Source organism: Natator depressus, chromosome 4 (genome assembly GCF_965152275.1).
Source record: "Natator depressus isolate rNatDep1 chromosome 4, rNatDep2.hap1, whole genome shotgun sequence".
Taxonomy (NCBI): domain Eukaryota; kingdom Metazoa; phylum Chordata; order Testudines; family Cheloniidae; genus Natator; species Natator depressus.
In genome coordinates, this window is record NC_134237.1 from 141,023,701 (window position 1) to 141,043,814 (window position 20,114).

The window sequence follows — 20,114 nt, forward strand, 5'->3', positions numbered from 1 at the left end:
CGCTTCCAGGTGTTCTCTTCAGTCCTCTTCTCAAGCATCAAGAGCTCTGCTCTACAAGATCCTAGATGACTTGTTAGATTTAAAGACACTGGGTTTATCAATGAGTTGCTGGAGGATTCCCTGCTCCTTGAAGTCTTTAAACCATGATTTGAGGACTTCAATAGTTCAGACATAGGTGAGAGGTTTATCGCAGGAGTGGGTGGGTGAGATTCTGTGGCCTGCGTTGTGCAGGGGGTCAGACTAGATGATCATAATGGTCCCTTCTGACCTTAATATCTATGAATCTGCATTTGGCCAGTATTGTGGTCTTCCACTTGCCCATCAAGGGCTTATCAGTTTTTGCCCATCCTCCTACAACAAGATTCCTTATGGGCTCATATAACTTGTTGCCTCCTGTACAGAACCGGGGGCCCCAGTGGAACTTTAATGTGGTTCTCAGTGCCCTGAGGAAACCTCTTTTTGAAACGATGGCTACCTGCTCTCTCCTCCACCTCTCCCTCAATATTTCATTCCATATAGCCATCACTTCGGCTAGACAAGTGGAAGAACTGGGTGCTCCCGTGGCAGACCCACCATTTGCTACTTTCTACAGAGATGAAGTTACACTATGGGTTGTGATAACTGGGCCTACCCATTTACTTTAATTGTAAGGTGAACTGGTGAAAAGTAGGTAAAGGTCATCACAACAGTCCCCATTCTAGCTTCCTCCCTAAGGCCTCTTTGGAATACCATATTAATCAGGAAATCTGTCTACCAGCGTTCTGTCCAAAGCCTCATGCCTCCGAGGAGGAAACCAGCCTTTATACATTGGATCTTAGGAGGGCTCCCGGCTTCTACCTCTCCCAGATTATTCGTATCTTTTGCAGAGAGGATGACGTGACAGTCTATTTCTACATGAAGACTGACAAAGTGGGTCTTGGGTTGCATCTTAATGTGCTGTGAGACTGCTGGAATACGACAGTACACTCCACTAGGGCTCAGTCCACGTCTATAGCCCTCGTGAAAGATGTTCCCATAGTTGAACTCTGCAGGACTGCAACTTGGTCCTCTGTCCATACCTTTGCCAAGCATTACACTCTTACCTGCTTCTGGAGCTGACGTGTTTGGTGACGCAGTCCTCCAAACTGCCTTGGATCTGCTTCCTCAGCATCCACCTCCATGTTGAGGTACTGCTTGGGTATCTCCTATGGTGGAGCACCATAGGGACATATACTCAAAGAAGGAGAGGTTACTTATCTGTACAGTAACTTGAGTTCTTTGAGATGTTTTGACCCTATGGGTGCTCCACCTCCCTCCCTCCCCCCTCTCTGCTGTAGAAACTCTGGCTTTGCAATTGAGACGGAATTGAGTGGTGACAGGGCCAAGCTTCCCTATATGCCAAGGGTGGCCAACCTGAGCCTGAGAAGGAGACAGAATTTACCAATGTACATTGCCAAAGAGCCACAGTAATATGTCAACAGCCCCCCATATCAACTCCCCTTCCCCCCACACACTCCCAGCACCTCCTGCTCACTGGCAGCCCCATCGATCAGCTCCTCCCCCTCCCTCCTTACACCTCCCGATGAACTGTTTTCTGGCGTGCAGGAGGCTCGGAGGGGTAGGGGGAGGAGCAAGGGTACGGCAGACTCAGGGAAGGGTGGAGTGGGGGCAGGGCCTGTGGCAGAGCCAGGGGCTGAGCAGTGAGCACCCCAGGCACATTGGAAAGTTGGGGCCTGTAGCTCCGGCGCTGGAGTCAGTGCCAGTATAAGGTGCCATGTATTAACTTCTGAAGAGCCCATATGGCTCCAGAGCCACAGCTTGGCCACCCCTGCTATATGCCCTTGTATAGCAACACGAGGAGCTGCTGTGTGAAGACTTGGGCCCACGGACACTGCTGTACTGTCTCCAGTGAAAAGCACACAGGCCTGCACTCATCCTATGGTGGAACAGCCACAGGGGCAAAACATCTCAAAGAACTCAAGTTACTGTACAAGTAACCAACCTCTGCTTTCCTTTCATTTGGGCTGAGGTGGCATTTGGGATGGGTCAGGGATCATACTAGGGGTTATCACTCAGGCTCCTATTCTTCTTGTGTCTCCCCCAGTTCCTTCAGGACACCCTGGATGCCTTGTTCTCAATTATGATGGAGAATTCAGCCACCGATGTCTATGATACGCTCATCTTTGATGCCCTAGTAAGTAGGTTCCCGTTTCCCCCGTCCAGCCCTGAACATGGGTGGGGCCAGGCCAGACCCTGCACCCCTCTATGCTCCCACCAATTGATCTACCTACTGCCAAACTCATTCAGTTGTTTACCCTCTCATTAGCTCATTCTCCCATCTCTACACCAATGGGAGGTAGTGCACTTTATTCTCCTCGGCAGTGGTCAGTTCTGACCCAGCAGAGGAACCACCAGTGATGTCCAAAAGAAATTCCTCAAAGGCAGGCGAGATCACAGACTGGGAGAAAAGACTGAGGAAACTCTTGAGATATCTAGCACAGGATTTGCCATACCTGATCAGATCATATAACATCCTGGAGCCATCTAGCAATGGCCTGGGATCCTTTTAGATCTCACGGGACCAGCAAGGTTGAGTTTGGTTGTAGAGGTTGCTCTCCCTGCAGAATGAGTGCTGACTCCAATGCCCCAGAGCGGCACTAAGGTGTGTCATGTTGCACAGAGTGGTGTAATTCAGTAGGGAGCATTTTCCCTTCCAAGCTAGTACTTGCCCTAATGCCTTAGTGCAGTGCTAGGGGCAGCTTTGCTCCAGCCAGTAGTTCGAGTGACTCAGAAGGAGGTGCTTACTCCTGAGTCAGGACTGACTCCAGTGCCATAGCAACAAGGTTCTGAACAGTAAGAGTCCCAGGGCAGAATGACTGCTGTGTTCCCAGCTGATGTGGCCGGTGCGAGCAGTGGGGGGAAATGAGCTCTGTGCGCACACTATCTGTAAATCATAGAATAGAAGAGGTCCCTTCCAGCCCTAGACAAGAGGTCATCTAGTCCAGTGGCTCTCAACCTTTCTAGACTACTGTATCCCTTTTAGGAGTCTGATTTGTCTTGCGCACCCCAAGTTTCATCTCATTTAAAAACTACTTGCCTACAAAATCAGACATAAAAATACAAGAGTGTCACAGCACACTAGTACTGAAAACTTGCTGACTTTCTCATTTTTACCATATAATTATAAAATTAATTGGAATATAAATATTGTACTTACATTTCAGTGTATAGTATATAGAACAGTATAAACAAGCCATTGTATGAAATTTTAGTTTGTACTGACTTGGCTAGTGCTTTTTGTGTTGTCTGTTGCAGGCAAATATTTAGATGAGTTGATGTGTCCCCTGGAAGACCTCTGCGTACCCCCAGGGATACATGTAAGCCTGGTTGAGAACCACTGCTCTAGCCCCCCCACCCACGCTGAGGCAGAATTAAGATGTTTGCCTAACCTGCTCCTAAAAACCTCCAACCACAGGGATTCCACAGCCTCCATAGATAATCTGTTCCATTGCTTATCTATCTTTAGAGTTAGAAAGATTCTTAATATCCAACCTAAATCTTCCTTGCTGCAAACTAAGCCAATTACTTCTTGTCCTACTCTTGGTGGACATGGAGAACAGTTCTTTTTTGAATGGATGCCGCTGTGTATTCCATTCAGGTATGTGTGTATGCAGTGTACTAGAGCGAGAAGCTTTTGCCGCATTACCTATTGTCAAACTGCCTGCAGTAACTCAAGATGTGAGTACCAACCTCAGGGCCTAGAATCCTATTTTCGATGTCTCCAACTCAAGGAATATCTCCAACACACCTCTGAACAGCATACTAACCCACAGAGACTGGTAATAGCTCACCTTACCTGATCACTCTCATTACAGTGTGTATGGTAACACCCATTGTTTCATGTTCTCTGTGTATATAAAATCTCCCCACTGTATTTTCCACTGCATGCATCCGATCTGTAGCTCATGAAAGCTTATGCTCAAATAACTTTGCTAGTCTCTAAGGTGCCACAAGTCCTCCTTTTCTTTTTGCAGGGAACCAGGTCACAAATCCCAAATTGGTTATGAGCTTTATACTTAAATTTCACCAACCAATTATAAACTCCTCAGGCACTATAACAGCCTAACCATGGAGTGAGACAGTCCCATTAGGCATTCCAAACTGTCTCACCTACCGTTGTGGTAGGTGGTCCCTTACACCAAGAATCATAGTAATACTCAGGTTACTTCCAGTCAAAAAGGACCAGTCACTTACCACAGGTCAGTTGCACCTTAGATCTCACACTAAAGACAATGCTTGTAGCCAATCCTATAATAAACTATATTAAGATTTATTATATAGGAAAAGGAAATAGAGTTATTTACAGGATTAAAGCAAGTAAATATATATGCACACAAATGATTTCCAATCTTACTTTTCAAAAGGTAATAGAAGCTTCTGTAATAAGAAAGCTCTATATGTTCTTTAGGGCTAATCCAGACTAAGCAGCTGGGGATCCCTTGCTTATGCCTAGAAACCTTGCCCCCTAGAGTCCAAGCAGCAGAGATATAGTTCCTTCTCGGTAGGAGTTTTTATCTCTCTCGTTCCTTGTACTCTGAGCTGACAACTCAGCTAACATGAGTCATGCAAGTGAATTCCTCCTCTTCATGGTGTGGGGAGGGCAGAACAACAAAATGCCTTTTCTTCTCTTTAATGTTCCATAATAGTCTGTCTGGTGTCGATGGACCTTCCCTGTTGGGCAGGAGGTAACACCTTCTGCTGGAGACCAGCACTTCACACAAGTTAATGTCTCTCTCCTATCTGGTGATTTACACAGCTACAGAGGCTCCCAACAGAACCACTCAAGTATTACCTTACAATATCAGATACAGATTTTATAAATCAGGTGAATGCAGGCAGCAATTGGGAAGCATTCAATCAAGTCTAAACACATTCTTATATTTCTAATACTGATTTTAACAATACTAACACACAGATGAGCCAGACTGATTCAAGGTATATATTTGTCAGTTTTTCATACAGGCATGGGGACCTTGGCATAAGCTGGCACCTGGTCTGCCAGTGTCATACCCATCATGGCAGCACATGCGCCCTATACCTCCTCGTGGCAGCTCTTGAAGGTATAAGGGCAATACCACCCTAGTCCCCCTCAGTTCCTTCTAGTGGCCAGAGTCAGAATTCCCCATGTAGTTCTTACTTTGTTTTGCTGCTCATAGCTAGTTTAGCTTCTTCCTGAAAATAGTTTGTAATAAGTAGCAGTTTGTACCTGTAGTTGGGTTTTATTTAAAGCTTTTCAGTTTATTTAATAGTTACTACTTGGGCTTAGTGGAATGCAGAGCACTGAGGGCATGCAGCACTTTACAGGCTTCAAACATTGCCTTTTGTGTGGGGTTACTAGTTGTAATAGTGACCCCCACATGTGTTTCTTGTGCCTCAGTGAGGGACACATCAAGGAAAGGTAACATTTGCCACACCTTGAAAAAGTGAGTAGAGATTGCCAGGGATCTGTGTTTCCAGCAGGACCTCCTTGAACAAGCCATGAGGCTTGCTTTGGCAACAAAACCAGTGCCAGATAGCTCTGTCCATCCTCATTTGTCCACCAACCTTGCGGAAGCCCAGGATAGATTGTTGGACTCTGACTCCCCTCCAAGAAGGGGGGGTTGTTTGTCCTCTCCTGGGGTTCCCTGCAAGACAACCCAAAAGATGGAAAGAGGTTGTTCTTCGAGTGCTTGCTCATATCCATTCCAATTAGGTGTGTGCACGCTACGTACACCGTTTGCTGGAAGGTTTTTCCCTTAGCAGTATCCGTCGGGTTGGCTCTGGAGCCCCCTGGAGTCACACCTCCATGGCACCGCATATAGGGCCCCACTACCTCTCCAGTTCCTTCTTGCCGCCATTGACAGTCAGAGCGTTCCCTCTCTCATGTTCAACAAGTGATCCTCCAGCATAGTTTTCTGTAAATAGTTAAAAATAGTAAAAAAAAGTTATATTTGGACTTGGGATACTGGGGGTTTTTTCCCCTATCCCATTTCCCTGTCCCTCTCCTGAGCCCAGGGCATGCCTCGGACCCAGGGGTTTAAGGGTGTGGGGGGGTTTGCCAGAAGCCTATGCCCAAGGGTGACCCACACTCAGCTTGTCTAAAGTGCTTAGGGGAGGTCCCATCAGGTGTAAGATCTGGAGCTCAGGCGAAAGGGGTTTTACTCCCGGTATTTCCTAATGCGGAAAGCAAAAGGGGACCGCAGACCCATTTTGGACCCGCGCAATCTCAACAGGTTCATGAAGAAACTAAAGTTATGTATGGTCTCTTAGACCACTATCATCCCATCCCTGGATCCAGGGGATTGGTATGCCGCCCTTTACTTCAAGGACGCATACTTCCACATTTCCATAATCCTGCCCCACAGGTGCTTCTTAAGGTTCGCAGTCGGGAGTTCCCACTACCAATTCACAGTATTACTGTTCGGCCTATCATCGGCACCTCGGATGTTCACCAAATGTATGTCGGTTGTGGCTGCTTTTCCATGGAACAGGCAGGTTCAGGTATTTCCGTACCTCAACTGCTGGCTAGTCAAGGGCTAGTCCAGAACATAAGTGTATCAACAGGTCACCCTCATAAGATCCACCTTCAGCACACTGGGCCTCCTCTGAAACACTCAAAAGTCAATGCTCACCCCTACTCAGAGAATAGAGTTCATAGGGGCAGTGCTAGACTCTAGACAGGCCAGAGCGTTCCTATGAGATAACTGGCTCTGTGGATGAGGGGAAAGCAGTTGATGTGTTGTTCCTTGACTTTAGCAAAGCTTTTGACACGGTCTCCCACAGTATTGTTGCCAGTAAGTTAAAGAAGTATGGGCTGGATGAATAGACAATAAGGTGGATAGAAAGCTGGCTAGATTGTCGGGCTCAACGGGTAGTGATCAATGGCTCCATGTCTAGTTGGCAGCCGGTATCAAGTGGAGTGCCCCAAGGGTCAGTCCTGGGGCCGGTTTTGTTCAATATCTTCATTAATGATCTGGAGGATGGCGTGGATTGCACCCTCAGCAAGTTTGCAGATGACACTAAACTGGGAGGAGAGGTAGATATGCTGGAGGGTAGGGATAGGATACAGAGGGCCCTAGACAAATTAGAGGATTGGGCCAAAAGAAATCTGATGAGGTTCAACAAGGACAAGTGCAGAGTCCTGCACTTAGGATGGAAGAATCCCATGCACCGCTACAGACTAGGGACCGAATGGCTAGGCAGCAGTTCTGCAGAAAAGGACCTAGGGGTTACAGTGGACGAGACGCTGGATATGAGTCAGTATACCCTTGTTGCCAAGAAGGCCAATGGCATTTTGGGCTGTATAAGTAGGGGCATTGCCAGCAGATCGAGGGACGTGATCGTTCCCCTCTATTTGACATTGGTGAGGCCTCATCTGGAGATCTGTGTCCAGTTTTGGGCCCCACACTACAAGACGGATGTGGAAAAATTGGAAAACGTCCAGTGGAGGGCAACAAAAATTATTAGGGGACAGGAACACATGACTTATGAGGAGAGGCTGAGGGAACTGGGATTGTTTAGTCTGCGGAAGAGAAGAACGAGGGGGGATTTGATAGCTGCTTTCAACTACCTGAAAGGGGGTTCCAACAAGGATGGATCTAGACTGTTCTCAGTGGTAGCAGATGACAGAATGAGGAGTAATGGTCTCAAGTTGCAGTGGGGGAGGTTTAGGTTGGATATTAGGAAAAACTTTTTCACTAGGAGGGTGGTGAAACATTGGAATGCGTTACCTAGAGAGGTGGTGGAATCTCCTTCCTTAGGAGTTTAAGGTCAGGCTTGACAAAGCCCTGGCTGGGATGATTTAGTCGGGGATTGGTCTTGCTTTGAGCAGGGGGTTGGACTAGATGACCTCCTGAGGACCCTTCCAACCCTGATATTCTAGGATTCTATACCTCAATCGCGTTTCCAGGCCATTCATGACATCATATAGGACCTCAGATGTTCCCTATAACCACAGTAAGGAGTTGCTTTAAACTCCTAGGTCACATGGCATCTTGCACGTATGTAGTGCAACGTGCAAGGCTCAGACCTTTCCAAGCTTGGCTAGCATTGGTGTATCGACCGATCAGGCACAGCCTAGACGTTGTGGTTACCCTTTCACTGGGGGTCCTCAAGTCTCTTCACTGGTGGCTTGACCTGCACTTGGTGTGCGCAGGGGTTGTGTTCTCCAAACCATGGGTGGGGAGCTGTCAAGGTTCCTTCCCCACTCTGAATTCTAGGGTATGGATGTGGGGACCTGCATCAAAGACCCCCTAAGATTATTCTTACCAGCTTAGGTTCAAAACTTCCCCAAGGTACAAACTTTGCCTTGTCCTTGAACAGTATGCTGCCACCACCAAGCGTTTTAAACAAAGAACAGGGAAAGAGACCACTTGGAGACATCTTCCTCCAAAATATCCCCCAAGCCCCACACCCCCTTTCCTGGGGAAGGCTTGATAAAAATCCTCACCAGTTGATATAGGTGAACACAGTCCCAAACCCTTGGATCTTAAGAACAATGAAAAATCAATCAGGTTCTTAAAAGAAGAATTTTAATTAAAGAAAAGGTAAAAGAATCACCTCTGTAAAATCAGGATGTAATACCTTACAGGGTAATCAGATTCAAAACAGAGAATCCCTCTAGGCAAAACCTTAAGTTACAAAAAGACACAAAAACAGGAATATACATTCCCTCCAGCGCAGCTTATTTTACCAGCCATTAAACAAAACAAAAGAAAATCTAATGCATTTTCTAGCTAGCTTACTTATTAACTTAACAGGAGTTGGAAGGCTTACATTTCTGATCTGTTCCCGGCAAAAGCATCACACAGAGAACCCTTTGTCCCCACCCTCCCGAGATTTGAAAGTATCTTGTCTCCTCATTGGTCATTTTGGGTCAGGTGCCAGCGAGGTTATCTTAGCTTCTTAACCCTTTACAGGTGAAAGGGTTTTGCCTCTGGCCAGGAGGGATTTTATAGCACTGTATACAGAAAGTTGGTTACCCTTCCCTTTATATTTATGACAGGAGTGCACCTTGGAGAGAACAGAACTCAGGGCCTCTGGAGGAACTCTTGCTTCACATCAATGTGAGAGAGCTCAGGGCTGTCCGACTGGCACGTCAGGTCTTTTGGCCTCTCCTGGAGGGCATGTGCATATTGGTCCTGACAGACAATACACCAGCAATGTTTTATATCAGCAAACGGGGGCACACATTCCTCTCCCCTGTGTCAGGAAGCCCTCAAGCTGAGAGTTCTGCATAGCACACTCCATACTTTTGGAAACGTCCTGTCTTCCAGGGTCTCAGAATGAACTAGCAGACCATCTCAGCAGGTCTTTTCACAATCACGAGTAGTCTATCTGCCCAGATGTAATAAGCAGTATCTTCTAGCAGAGGGGAGTTCCCCAGATCGATCTGTTTGCCACAGTGGCCAATAGGAAGTGCCTAAAATTCTGCTCCTTCCTGAACCACAGCCTGGATTCGATGGCAGACACGTTTGTTTCCATGGAAGGACTGCCTGTTTTACGCTGTAGTGAGGCGATGACTCACCAGTGCGGCTTCTCCTGCTGGTTGTCTTGGGAATTAGCTCTTCCAGCCTGGAGCGCCCTCTGCAGGCCAGTGTCTTGCCTGCTGCTGGCCCCCCTTATCCCTCCTGGACCCCAGTGCCCTTTTACCTTGGGGTGCTGCCCCCTGGCAGTGCTCCCACACTCTGGGTCTCCCCTCCCCAGGGAACCCTCAACCCTCTATCCCCTCCTTGCCTCAGTGGCTACTGCCAGTCACCCTCTAGCCCCTGCTCACTGGGGCAGACTGCAGTTGCTAAACCACTCATCAGCAAGGGGGTTGGACCAGCTGCCTCTGTTATTCCCAGGCTACACTTCTGTAGCCCCAGTACCTTTCCTGGCCTTTAGCAAGGCCTGCAGCCAGGGGTTTCTCCAGGCTGGAGCTCCCCAGCTTCTCTGGCCCTTCCCCAGCCCTGCTCCACTCCAGGTACCCTTATCTCCCAGGCAGCCAGTCCTTCCTCTCTCAAAAGAGAGTGAGAGAGAGAGACTTCCTGAGTTCCTGGCTCACAGCCCTTTTATAGGGCCAGCTGTGGCCTGATTGGGGCATAGCCCCAGCTGTGGCTGTTTCCCCAATCAGCCTAGACTTTTCTCTCAACCCTGGCCCTCTGCAAGGGCTGGTTTTTAACCCCTTCTGAGCCGGAGTGGGGTAACCACCCAGCTACATACGTGTTCCCTCCATACTGCTGATTCACAAGTCATCCTCAAAATCCAGAGCAACAGAACCTCAGTGATCCTGGTGGCACCAGCCTGGTCATGTCAGCATTGGTACACCATGCTACTGGAGCAGTCACTACCTCTGGTTCTGGACCTCACCACTCATCACGGAAAGCTTCAGCACCCCAATCTCGAGTCTCTCCACCTCGTGGCCTGGAAGCTGCATGGTTGAACCCGCTAGAGCTCACTTGCTCAGTCCCCACTAGGGAGGTTCTTCTGGGTAGCAGAAAACCTTCGGCCAGAGCTACTTACCTGGCCAAGTGGAAAAGATTCGCGATTTGGTGCTCGCAGAGCCATATCCCTCCGACACAATTGTTGGTGCCCTTTAACTTGGACTATCTCCTAAAGTTGAAACAGTGCTTGTCTCACTCTTGATAAAGGTTCACCGGGCTGCCATCTCAGCTTTTCCACTAGAGAGTATGGCCGCTCCATCTTCAATAACCAAATGGTGCGGCGGTTCCTCAAGGGGTTGGACATATTATATCTTCATATTCGGCCGCCCACTCCCACTTGAGACCTTAACTTGATACTCTTGAGGTTGACGGGGCACCCGTTTGAGCCCCTAGTGACATGCTTACTTCTCTCCCTCTCCTATACGGTGGCCTTTTTGGTTTGCAATAACATCAGCCAGAAGGGTGTCTGAGCTCAAGGCTCTCACATCCAAGCCTTCATATACACTATATTTTACAAAGATAAAGTGCAACTGCGACCTCACCTGACCTTCCTCCCGAAGGTGGTCTTGAATTTCCACACCAACCAAGACATATTGCTTCCAATCTTTTTCCCGAAACCCCATGCAAATAGCTGTGAGCAGAGGCTCCGCTCCCTGGATGTGCGGCGTGCACTGGCATTTTATATTGAACTAAGCTGTTCCGCAAGTCAAACCAGCTGTTTGTTGCGGTGGCAGACAGGATGAAAGGAAATGTCCTGTATCTGGGTTTGTTACGATCTTGCACAGGTCCCCGCCCCTGCTCTGACTGCGCACTCTACTAGAGCTCAGGCATCTTCGGCAGGCTTCCTGGCCCAGGTACCAATCCAGGAGATATGTAGAGCAGCTACATGGTCCTCTGTCCACACCTTCACTTTTCATTATGCCATCACCCAGCATGCCAGGGACAATACAGTGTTCGGCAGGGCAGTGCTTCAGTCAGCGATTCCGTGACCTCTGACCCCACCTCCTTCGTAAGGCTTGGAGTCACCTAATTTGAATCAATGAGCAAGCACTCGAAGAAGAAGAAACAGTTACTCACCTTCTTGTAACTGTTGTTCTTTGAGATGCGTTGCTCACATCCATGTCAAACCCACCCTCCTTCCCCTCTGTCGGAGTACCCGGCAAGAAGGAACTGGAGAGGCGGCGGGGCCCTATATGCGGCGCCATGAAGGCGCAACTCCAGGGGGCTCCAGAGCCGACCCAACAGATGCTGCTAAGGGAAAAACCTTCCAGCGAACTGTGCATGTGGCGTGCACACACCTAATTGGAATGGATGTGAGCAACACATCTCGAAGAACAGTTATGAGAAGGTGAGTAACCGTTTCTTCTCTATGTCCAAAAGTCTCATCTTCCTCCTCAAAGGGAGGTTCTGAGCAGCACCACGATTCACTGGGTACACAGAGTGGCGCTGAGCCATCCATCTCTGTCTCCCTCATACTGAGACAAGAGTTTATGGCACCATAACCGTCCATGTGGTGGATGTTGAGTCTGATGCAGAGGGACATTGTCAGAACGTCCAGACTGGGTGCAAACCAATAGACCATCTGGCCCAATATCCTGTTTTCTGACAGTGGCAGGTGCCAGATGCCCTGGTCTGTTCAGTCCCTCTGAAGCAATTATTGAGTGATCCATCCCTTGTCATGCAGTCCCAGTTTGTCATGCAGTCCCATCCCTTGTCATGCAGTCAGAGGTGTAGGGACACCCAGACCATGGAATTGCATCACTGACCATCTTGGCTAACAGCCATTGATGGCTGTATCGTACATGAACTTACTTAGCTCTTTTTTAAAGCCAGGTACGCTTTTGACCTTCACAGCATCCCCTGGCAACAAGTTCCACGGGTTGCCTGTGCATTGTGTAAAGTATTTCCTTATGTTTCTTTTAAACATGCTGCTTATTAATTTCATTGGGTGACCCCTGGTTCTTGTGTTGCGTGCACTTTCTTCACACTAGTCATGATTTTATAGACCTCTCTCATATCCCCCGTAGTCGCCTCTTCCAAGCTGAGCAGCCCCAGTCTTTTTACTCTCCTATGGAAGCTGTTCCATCCCCCTCAGCATTTTTGTTGCCCTTCTCTGTACTTCTTCCAATATCATTGTTGAGATAGGGCAACCAGAACTACAAACAGTATTCAAGGTGTGAGTGTACCGTGATTTTTATACTGTAGCTGCACATTGACTGAATGTTTTCAGACATTTAATTAGCTGTTACCACTTGAAGTCATTGTGGATAGTTCTCTGAAAACATCTGCTCAGTGTGCAGCAGCAGTCAAAAAACCTGAACAGAGTGTTAGAAACCACTAGGAAAGGGATAAATAATAAGACAGAAAATATAATGTAAGTGTGTGGCAGATGCACACTTTGAATACTGCATGCAATTCTGGTTACACCACTCCAAAAAAAGATATATCAGATTTGGAAAAAGAACAAAAAAGGACAACCAAAATGCTGAGGGGTATGGAACAGCTTCCATATGAGGAGAGATTAGAAAGACTGGGACTGTTCTGCTTAGAAAAGAGATGACTAAGGGCAGGGGTGGCAGGTTTGTAGAAATTTTGGTGGTGCCCAGAACCCACCCCCCAAAACTCCGCCCCATTGCCTCAGGCTCTGGGAGAGAGTTTGGGTCGGGGGAGGAGGTCTGGGATGCAGGCCCTGGGCTGGGGAAGGGGATTGAGGTGCAGGATGCGAGAGAGGTTGGACTCTGGGAGGGAGTTTGGGTGGGGGAGGGGTGCAGGCTCTGGGCTGGGGGTGCAGAGAGCTGGGGTGCAGGCTCTGGAGGGAGCTTGGGGGCCAGAGGGGGGGGTGCAGGCTCTGGGAAGGAGTTTGGGGGCAGGAGAGGATGTGTGGGAAGGGAGTGGGGGTACAGGCTCTGGGACGGAGTTTGGGTGCTGTGCGCAGGCTCTGGGCTGGGACAGGGGCTGGGGTGCAGGAGGGGATGAGGGGTGCAGGTGCTGGGACTGAGTTTGGGTGCAGGCTGGGGGTACAGGCTCTGGGAGGGAATTTGGGCGCCGAACAGGGGGTGCAGCGCTTACCTGGGGCTCCTAGGCAGGGCAGGCTGGGAGTCTCCATGTGCTGCTACCCCCAGGCACTGCCCCTGCAGCTTCCCATTGGCTGCAGGGGCACTTGGGGCAGGACACAGACCCACCCAGCCCAGGTGCTGCAGGGAGGAAGTCGCTCAGTTCCGCTGCCAGTGGTGAGTGGGGGCCCCGGGCTGTTTTAAATGGCCCGGGGGACGCGCAGGGCCCAGGTGCGGAAGGCGGGGCCAAGGGGGAGACCCGGCCCCAAACACTGCTGGAGCCGGGCCCCGGGCCAGGGATATTCCAGGTGCCCATAGGACTCGCCGCCTATGACTAAGGGGGAATATGAGAGAGATCTATAAAATCATGACTGGTGTGGAGAAAGTGAATAAGAAAGAGTTATTTACACCTTCACATAACAGAAGAACCAGGGGTAACTCACTGAAATTAGTAGGCAGCAGATTTAAAACAATCAAAAGGAAGTATTTCTTTCCACAGCACAGTCCATCTGTGAACACGTTGCAGGAGATTATGTGAAGGCCAAAAGCGTAACTGGGTTCAAAAAAATTAGATAGCTATTGATGAACCAATCCTCTATGAAGTTATTAGCAAAGATCGTGTAGGACACAACCCTAACCCTCAGACTGCTAGAAGCTGGGACTTAACAGGAGATGGATCACTCGGAGATGGATCACTCGATAATTGCCTTGTTTTGTTCATTCCTCTGAAGCATCTGGCACCAGAAACGGCCAGAAGATAGAATACTGGGCTAGATGGATCATTGGACTGACCCAGTCTGGCCATTCGTATGTCTTTAGATATGAGGAAAGCATTGGCTTTTACTTGGACAGAACCCAGCTTGTTAGACAGTCTTCTAGGCTTTTTGTTTGTTATGCGGATGAAATGAAGGGTCAAGCAGTCTCAGTTCAAACAATCTCCAGATGGATCATTTCATATATTAATACTGCATATTCTGTAGCCAGCTCTCCTCCTGCTCCGATGCTCTCTGCCCACTCAGTGAAGGTGCAAGCGAGATCTATAGCATTTCTGAACAATGTTCCCATTCAGGACATTTGTAGGGTGGATACTTGGTCTCCTGTATGTACCTTTACTCATCACTATGCCATCACGACTGTTTCCAGGTCAGATGCGAACTTTGGAAAGTGCTGAAGTCACTATTGAAATAGACTGAACCCATCATCTACAACACTGCTTATGAGTCATCTGAGTGGAATACACATCTGCATCCACTCAGTGAAGACAGACCAGTTATTTACCTGTGTCAGGGTTCCCCCCCCCACACACACACTCTGAACTTTGGGGTGCAGATGTGGGGACCCACATGAAAGACCCCCAAGCTTATATTTTACCACCTTAGGTTAAAACTTCTCTAAGGCACTAATTCCTTAGTCTGGTATTGCCGCCACCACCAAGTGATTTACACAAAATATTCAGGGAAGGGTCACTTGGAATCCCTGTCCCCCAAAATACCCCCCCAAGCCCCTTCACCCCCTTTCCTGGGGAGGTTTGAGAATAATATACCAGCCAGTTGCTTTAGCAATGTGAGCACAGACCAGACCCTTTGTCTTCAGGACACTGAAATCAATAAGGTTCTTAAAAGAAGAACTTTATTATAAAGAAAAAAAGTAAAAGAATCACACCTGCAAAATCAGGGTGGAAGGTAACTTTACAGGGTAATAAAAAGATTTAAAACAGAGGGTTCCCCTCTGTGCTCAGCTTCACAGTTACAAAAACAGGACTGAAACTACCTCTGTAGCATAGGAAAATTCACAAGCCAAAACAAAAGATAACCTAACGCATTTCCTTGCCCTACTCACAGTTTCTGTAGTTTTATATGGATTATTCCAGGTATATGTTTCAAGAGATATTGTACCTGCTCGGCTTCTCCCTCCGTCTGGAGAGGGAACAACCCACAGAACAACAAAACAAATCCTTCCCCCTGCCCAGATTTGAAAGTATCTTGTTTCCTCATTGGTCCTTCTGATCAGGTGCCAACTAGGTTATTTGAACTGCTTAATCCTTTACAGGTAAGGCAATCCAAAACAGCTGCCAAGCATACATAAAGGTTGCTACCCTTTCCCCTATATTCATGACAACCTGTTTTTTGAGATGGGGATGTAGATGTGTATTCCACAACCCACCCTCTGTCCCCTCTGCATAGGAGTCTTAGGCCGCTCTTCCAGTGCAAAGGAATGGGGGGTTAGGGCATCACCACCCTAATGTCACCTAGAGAGTGGACATGAAGAGTTGTAGGGAGCATGCACCACCCTGAGGGATGCTGCTGCCAAAGATTTCTGTCTCTGGCACAATATGCATCCACACACCTGTGTGGAATACACATCTGCACCCATATCTCAAAGAACAGCAGTTACAAACAGGTAAGTAACCGTTCAATCTTTGTACAATTTTTTCACATATTTGAAGACTTATGTCACCCCTCAGTCCTCTCTCTCCTCTTCTCTAGAAGAATCATACCCATTTCTTTCAGCCTTTCCTCATAAGTAAAATGCCTTGCAGTGATTAGGTTCAGGGGTACTGTCATGGGGAGCAGCCCTCAGCACCCAAATGGCACCCCCTCCTGGCAATGAACTCCAGGCTGACGCCCATGGTCTGCACACCAGCACTCTGTCTCTGCTCCCGCCTATAGCTCCTCTCTCAGTTCCCAGGATTGCCGCATCCTCTTCTCGACTCAGCCCCCCCCTGGGTCATTTTCCCCTTCTGGGTGAGATATCTCTGTTGAACAGTCCAGCCACTTCCCCAGTGGCAGGTGAAGGGGGATCCGCTACCACCCACTATTCTGGGTCCCAGCCCAGGGACCCTGTAGCTAGCAGCCTCCAGCTGCGCCTCAAATTCCTTTCACTGCTGCTATGTCTCCTTGGGCCCCTTCCCCATGGCCACAGCACCTTCTTTGCCCTCACCTAAGGGAACTCAGCTGCTCAGTCCCAGGAGCCAGCCACTGCCCTGTCCAAGGGGCTTACCATTCTCAGCCCTTCAGGGGCACAGTCCTTAATCCCCAGACTCCCAGCAACCACTGACCCTGCTCTGCCCTGCAGCTCCCTTTTATATAGACCAGCTGGGCCTGATTGGCTGTTCCTCACAGCCCCTCTCCTACTGGCTGCTTTCTACGCAGCCTCCCTCGTGCTCTGTTAACCCCTTGCATGTCAGTGCTGTGCGGACATCCCATGACAGGCACGTTGGCTCCTTGCAGCTCATTTCATGTTTGCTGCTATCTCTGTGATCTTTACTATTCTGGACAGAAAGGAAGGGTTTAGGTCAGGCTCTGCTATGAACACCTTCCCTTTGTACCCAGGGGTCAGGGACTGTCTCTAGTGATATTAAACCCCCCTCCTAGGGACTGGTTCTCCTGCTAAGACAATACCCCCAGTCCCACTTTCAAGGAGTTCTTTGACCTGGTGCCAAGCTGCCGCTGACACCTGCTTGGATTTTCTCCCACAGGTTTTCATTGTGGGGCTCATTGCTGACAGGAAGTTTCAACACTTCAATGCTGTTCTGGAGGCCTATATCCAGCAGCACTTCAGCGCCACATTGGCCTACAAGTAAGTATCAGGTCGTGAACCTGCCTCCACACACATAGGGCCCTCATTCCTGTTTCCTCCCATCCACTCCCGGCCATGGAGCCAGCAGATCAGAAACCTGAGGCTCAGTGGGATGCCATGGAGCTGTAGGTGTCAGGAGAACCTGGAGGGCGAACCCTGCAGTGCAGGAAGCTCCCCTTTCTCTTCACTGTTCTGCCCGCCAGGGATCTGGCATTTGAAAACCTGAGTGTGACTCTGCATGGGCTCTGAACTCTCCAGTATATCTGGAGTTCTCCTCAGACCAGGCTCTGTGGTAGGAAGGGTTAGATTTAAGAGGCATATTAACCTTCAGGCCCCGCTTCCCACATCTCTGTCTTCACCGTGCAGGAAGCTGATCTCAGTGCTGACGCAGTATGTGGACTCAGCCAGCCGAGGGGAGCCCTGTGATTCGCTCTTACGCACCTTCAAAGCCTTGGAGTATATCTTCAAATTCATTGTCCGCTCCAGACACCTCTTTGCCCAGTAAGTGTCACTGATTATTTGTACTCACTTTCCAGTGCTTCTCCAGCAGCCAGGCCACAGTACAAGCTCAGCAGGTCCAGGCCAGCTCAGTACTTGGACGTGAGACCTACAGGAAAAACTCAAGGTGTTGTAGGAAGTGGTGCTGGAGTAATGATGGCAGGGAGCAGTGTGCTGGAGGGGTGCTTTCTCTACTGCTGAGTTAATACTAACACCAGTGACCTAGCTCTGGGTGCTCTGCTGGGTGCTCTGCGCTCTTGTGGTGCCACCTTTTGGATGTAAAGCAGAGATAATTTTCATTCATGCTCACTAAAATTCTCTGGCTCTTTTTGTAGGTGTCACAGTGTTAACTATGGTATTCTAGTCAAATTCTAACCCATGTAACTAAATTTTGCTTTCCTGAAGTCCCCTTCTGTTTTCAGTTGGATACAGTATTTTTTGACCTCCTGCCCTAAACTGTTGTGTTGCTGTGTCATGGTTAAACAGTTGAAATTCAATGTTGTGTGAGTAATCACCCTATACAGAGTCTGCAAAGGATGGTGTCTGATAGCAGTTTAATCATTGTTAGAGTGAAGACTAACGTTCGGTTACTTATTAAGCTGATTAATTCAATTTCCTCCTATTAATTTGTTGTTTGAAAGTATCCGATGCAATGTGGGAAATTTGTTTAATTCTTCATTGTGCAATAATCCATGGATCTGGTACAAGGGGTACTTCAGCCTTCTTGCAGCTTGGGGGAAGAAGCAGACCTGTCTGCCACTAGCATCAGGAAAATGTTCTATCCCCAGAAATTCTGCCAGGTTTGCTCTACTCCCCAGTGACAGGTGGGCAGCTTTCCTCATGCGGAACCTTTCTGAGGGAAATTATTTCACATTTCAAACTAACAGTTTGACTCAAGAATTTGTCTGTCTAATTTGCGGCTGTGTTCTAGAGTTGTTTGGGGACATTTTCCCCTCAGCTTTCTTTCCCCTTCTAAGTTGTTGTGGCAGCCAGTGTCTCTTCAGGCAGAGAGGTAGGCCAAGAATGCCAAAGGCAAAAGGGAAGGTCTGTGTCTCCGACTTCTCCCCCTTCATTGAATGTCTGGACAGGGAGCTTGGCCTTCTCTGTGTGGACAATGCAGTGTCCCCTTAACAGTCCCGTCCAGGTAGGGTTACCTCGTAAGAACGGCCATACTAGGTCAGACCAAAGGTCCACAGTATCCTGTCTTCCGACAGTGGCCAATGCCAGGTGCCCCAGAGGGAATGAACAGAACAGGTCATCATCAAGTGATCCATCCCCTGTCGCCCATTCCCAGCTTCTGGCAAACAGAGGCTAGGGGTACCATCCCTGCCCATCCTGGCTAATAGCCATTGTTGGACCTATCCTCCATGAATTTATCTAGTTCTTTTTTGAATCCTCTTATAGTCTTGGCCTTCACAACATCCTCTGGCAAAGAGTTCCACAGGTTGACTGTGTGTTGTGTGAAGGTATACTTCATTTTGTTTGTTTTAAACCTGCTGCCTATTAACCTTATGCCAAAATCCCTAAAGTGGGCACTAGCAGCCACCATCCTGCTCTGCTCAGCTGCCCTCTTCCGTTCCCTCTGTCCCTCCCCTCAGACCATAGATGGAGAACGCTGGATGCAGCATTGACAATGCCAGAGTATGGTAAGTGGCCTTAGGCCCAGTCCCCTCTCCCTGCTGCCATCCTATAACAGGCCTCTCAGAAGTTCCCAGGGAAATGCAGACCCATTTGTCCCATGTGGACTCTGTACAACAGAGAGGGTTAGAGCTTCTGGGGAGACCATTCTCAAACCTCAGTCCTTTCCTTGAGAGACCCTGAAGGTGTCCCTGAACAGGAGGGGAGCCAATAAGTTTGCCCTCAAAGAGGTCAGGGAGAACCCTAATCACCTGAAATATTTCTGGAGCAATCCCTGAGCCCAGTTTCACTTTTCCTCTGAAGTAGGCTCATGGGCCAGTTACTCAAAGGAGAAATAAATAAATCCATCAGCACCTGCTTCTCCTGCTCACCCTTGTGGCACGCAGCATGGCAGCATGATGGTTCTTGGGGTAGCCAAGGCTGTGGGTCACCCCCCTTCCTCCAGCTTGAAGAAGTCTTGCTGGTGCTCAGCTGGGTGTCAGCTCCCTAACACCATCAGCCAGTTAGCTATTCAAGCTCTCTCCTCTGGGGTAGGCCAGCCCTGACTTTGCCTTGCAGATTAACAATAGGTGCACCCAGTCCCCGAGTCCCTTTGAAGTCTTCCCCTGTGATATCCAGCCCCTGATACTGGCTACTCACAGAATTACCAGGTCCACTGCTCCCAAAGGAACAGAACACACCAGTTTGAATGATTCAACTCAGGGTCATAGAATCATAGAATCATAGAATATCAGGGTTGGAAGGGACCCCAGAAGGTCATCTAGTCCAACCCCCTGCTCGAAGCAGGACCAATTCCCAGTTAAATCATCCCAGCCAGGGCTTTGTCAAGCCTGACCTTAAAAACCTCTAAGGAAGGAGATTCTACCACCTCCCTAGGTAACGCATTCCAGTGTTTCACCACCCT

General features: G+C 48.7%; 1 protein-coding gene across 1 annotated transcript in view; it reads left to right on the forward strand.

Annotated features, from left to right (window-relative positions):
* Nucleotides 1-20,114, forward strand: part of LOC141986946 (dedicator of cytokinesis protein 2-like) — a 334,430-nt gene that overhangs the window by 128,234 nt on the left and 186,082 nt on the right. The window contains exons 20-22 of the mRNA XM_074952036.1: nucleotides 2,084-2,173; nucleotides 16,974-17,074; nucleotides 17,441-17,575. Coding sequence (XP_074808137.1) covers nucleotides 2,084-2,173; nucleotides 16,974-17,074; nucleotides 17,441-17,575 — 326 coding nt within the window. The remainder of the gene's footprint in view (nucleotides 1-2,083; nucleotides 2,174-16,973; nucleotides 17,075-17,440; nucleotides 17,576-20,114) is intronic.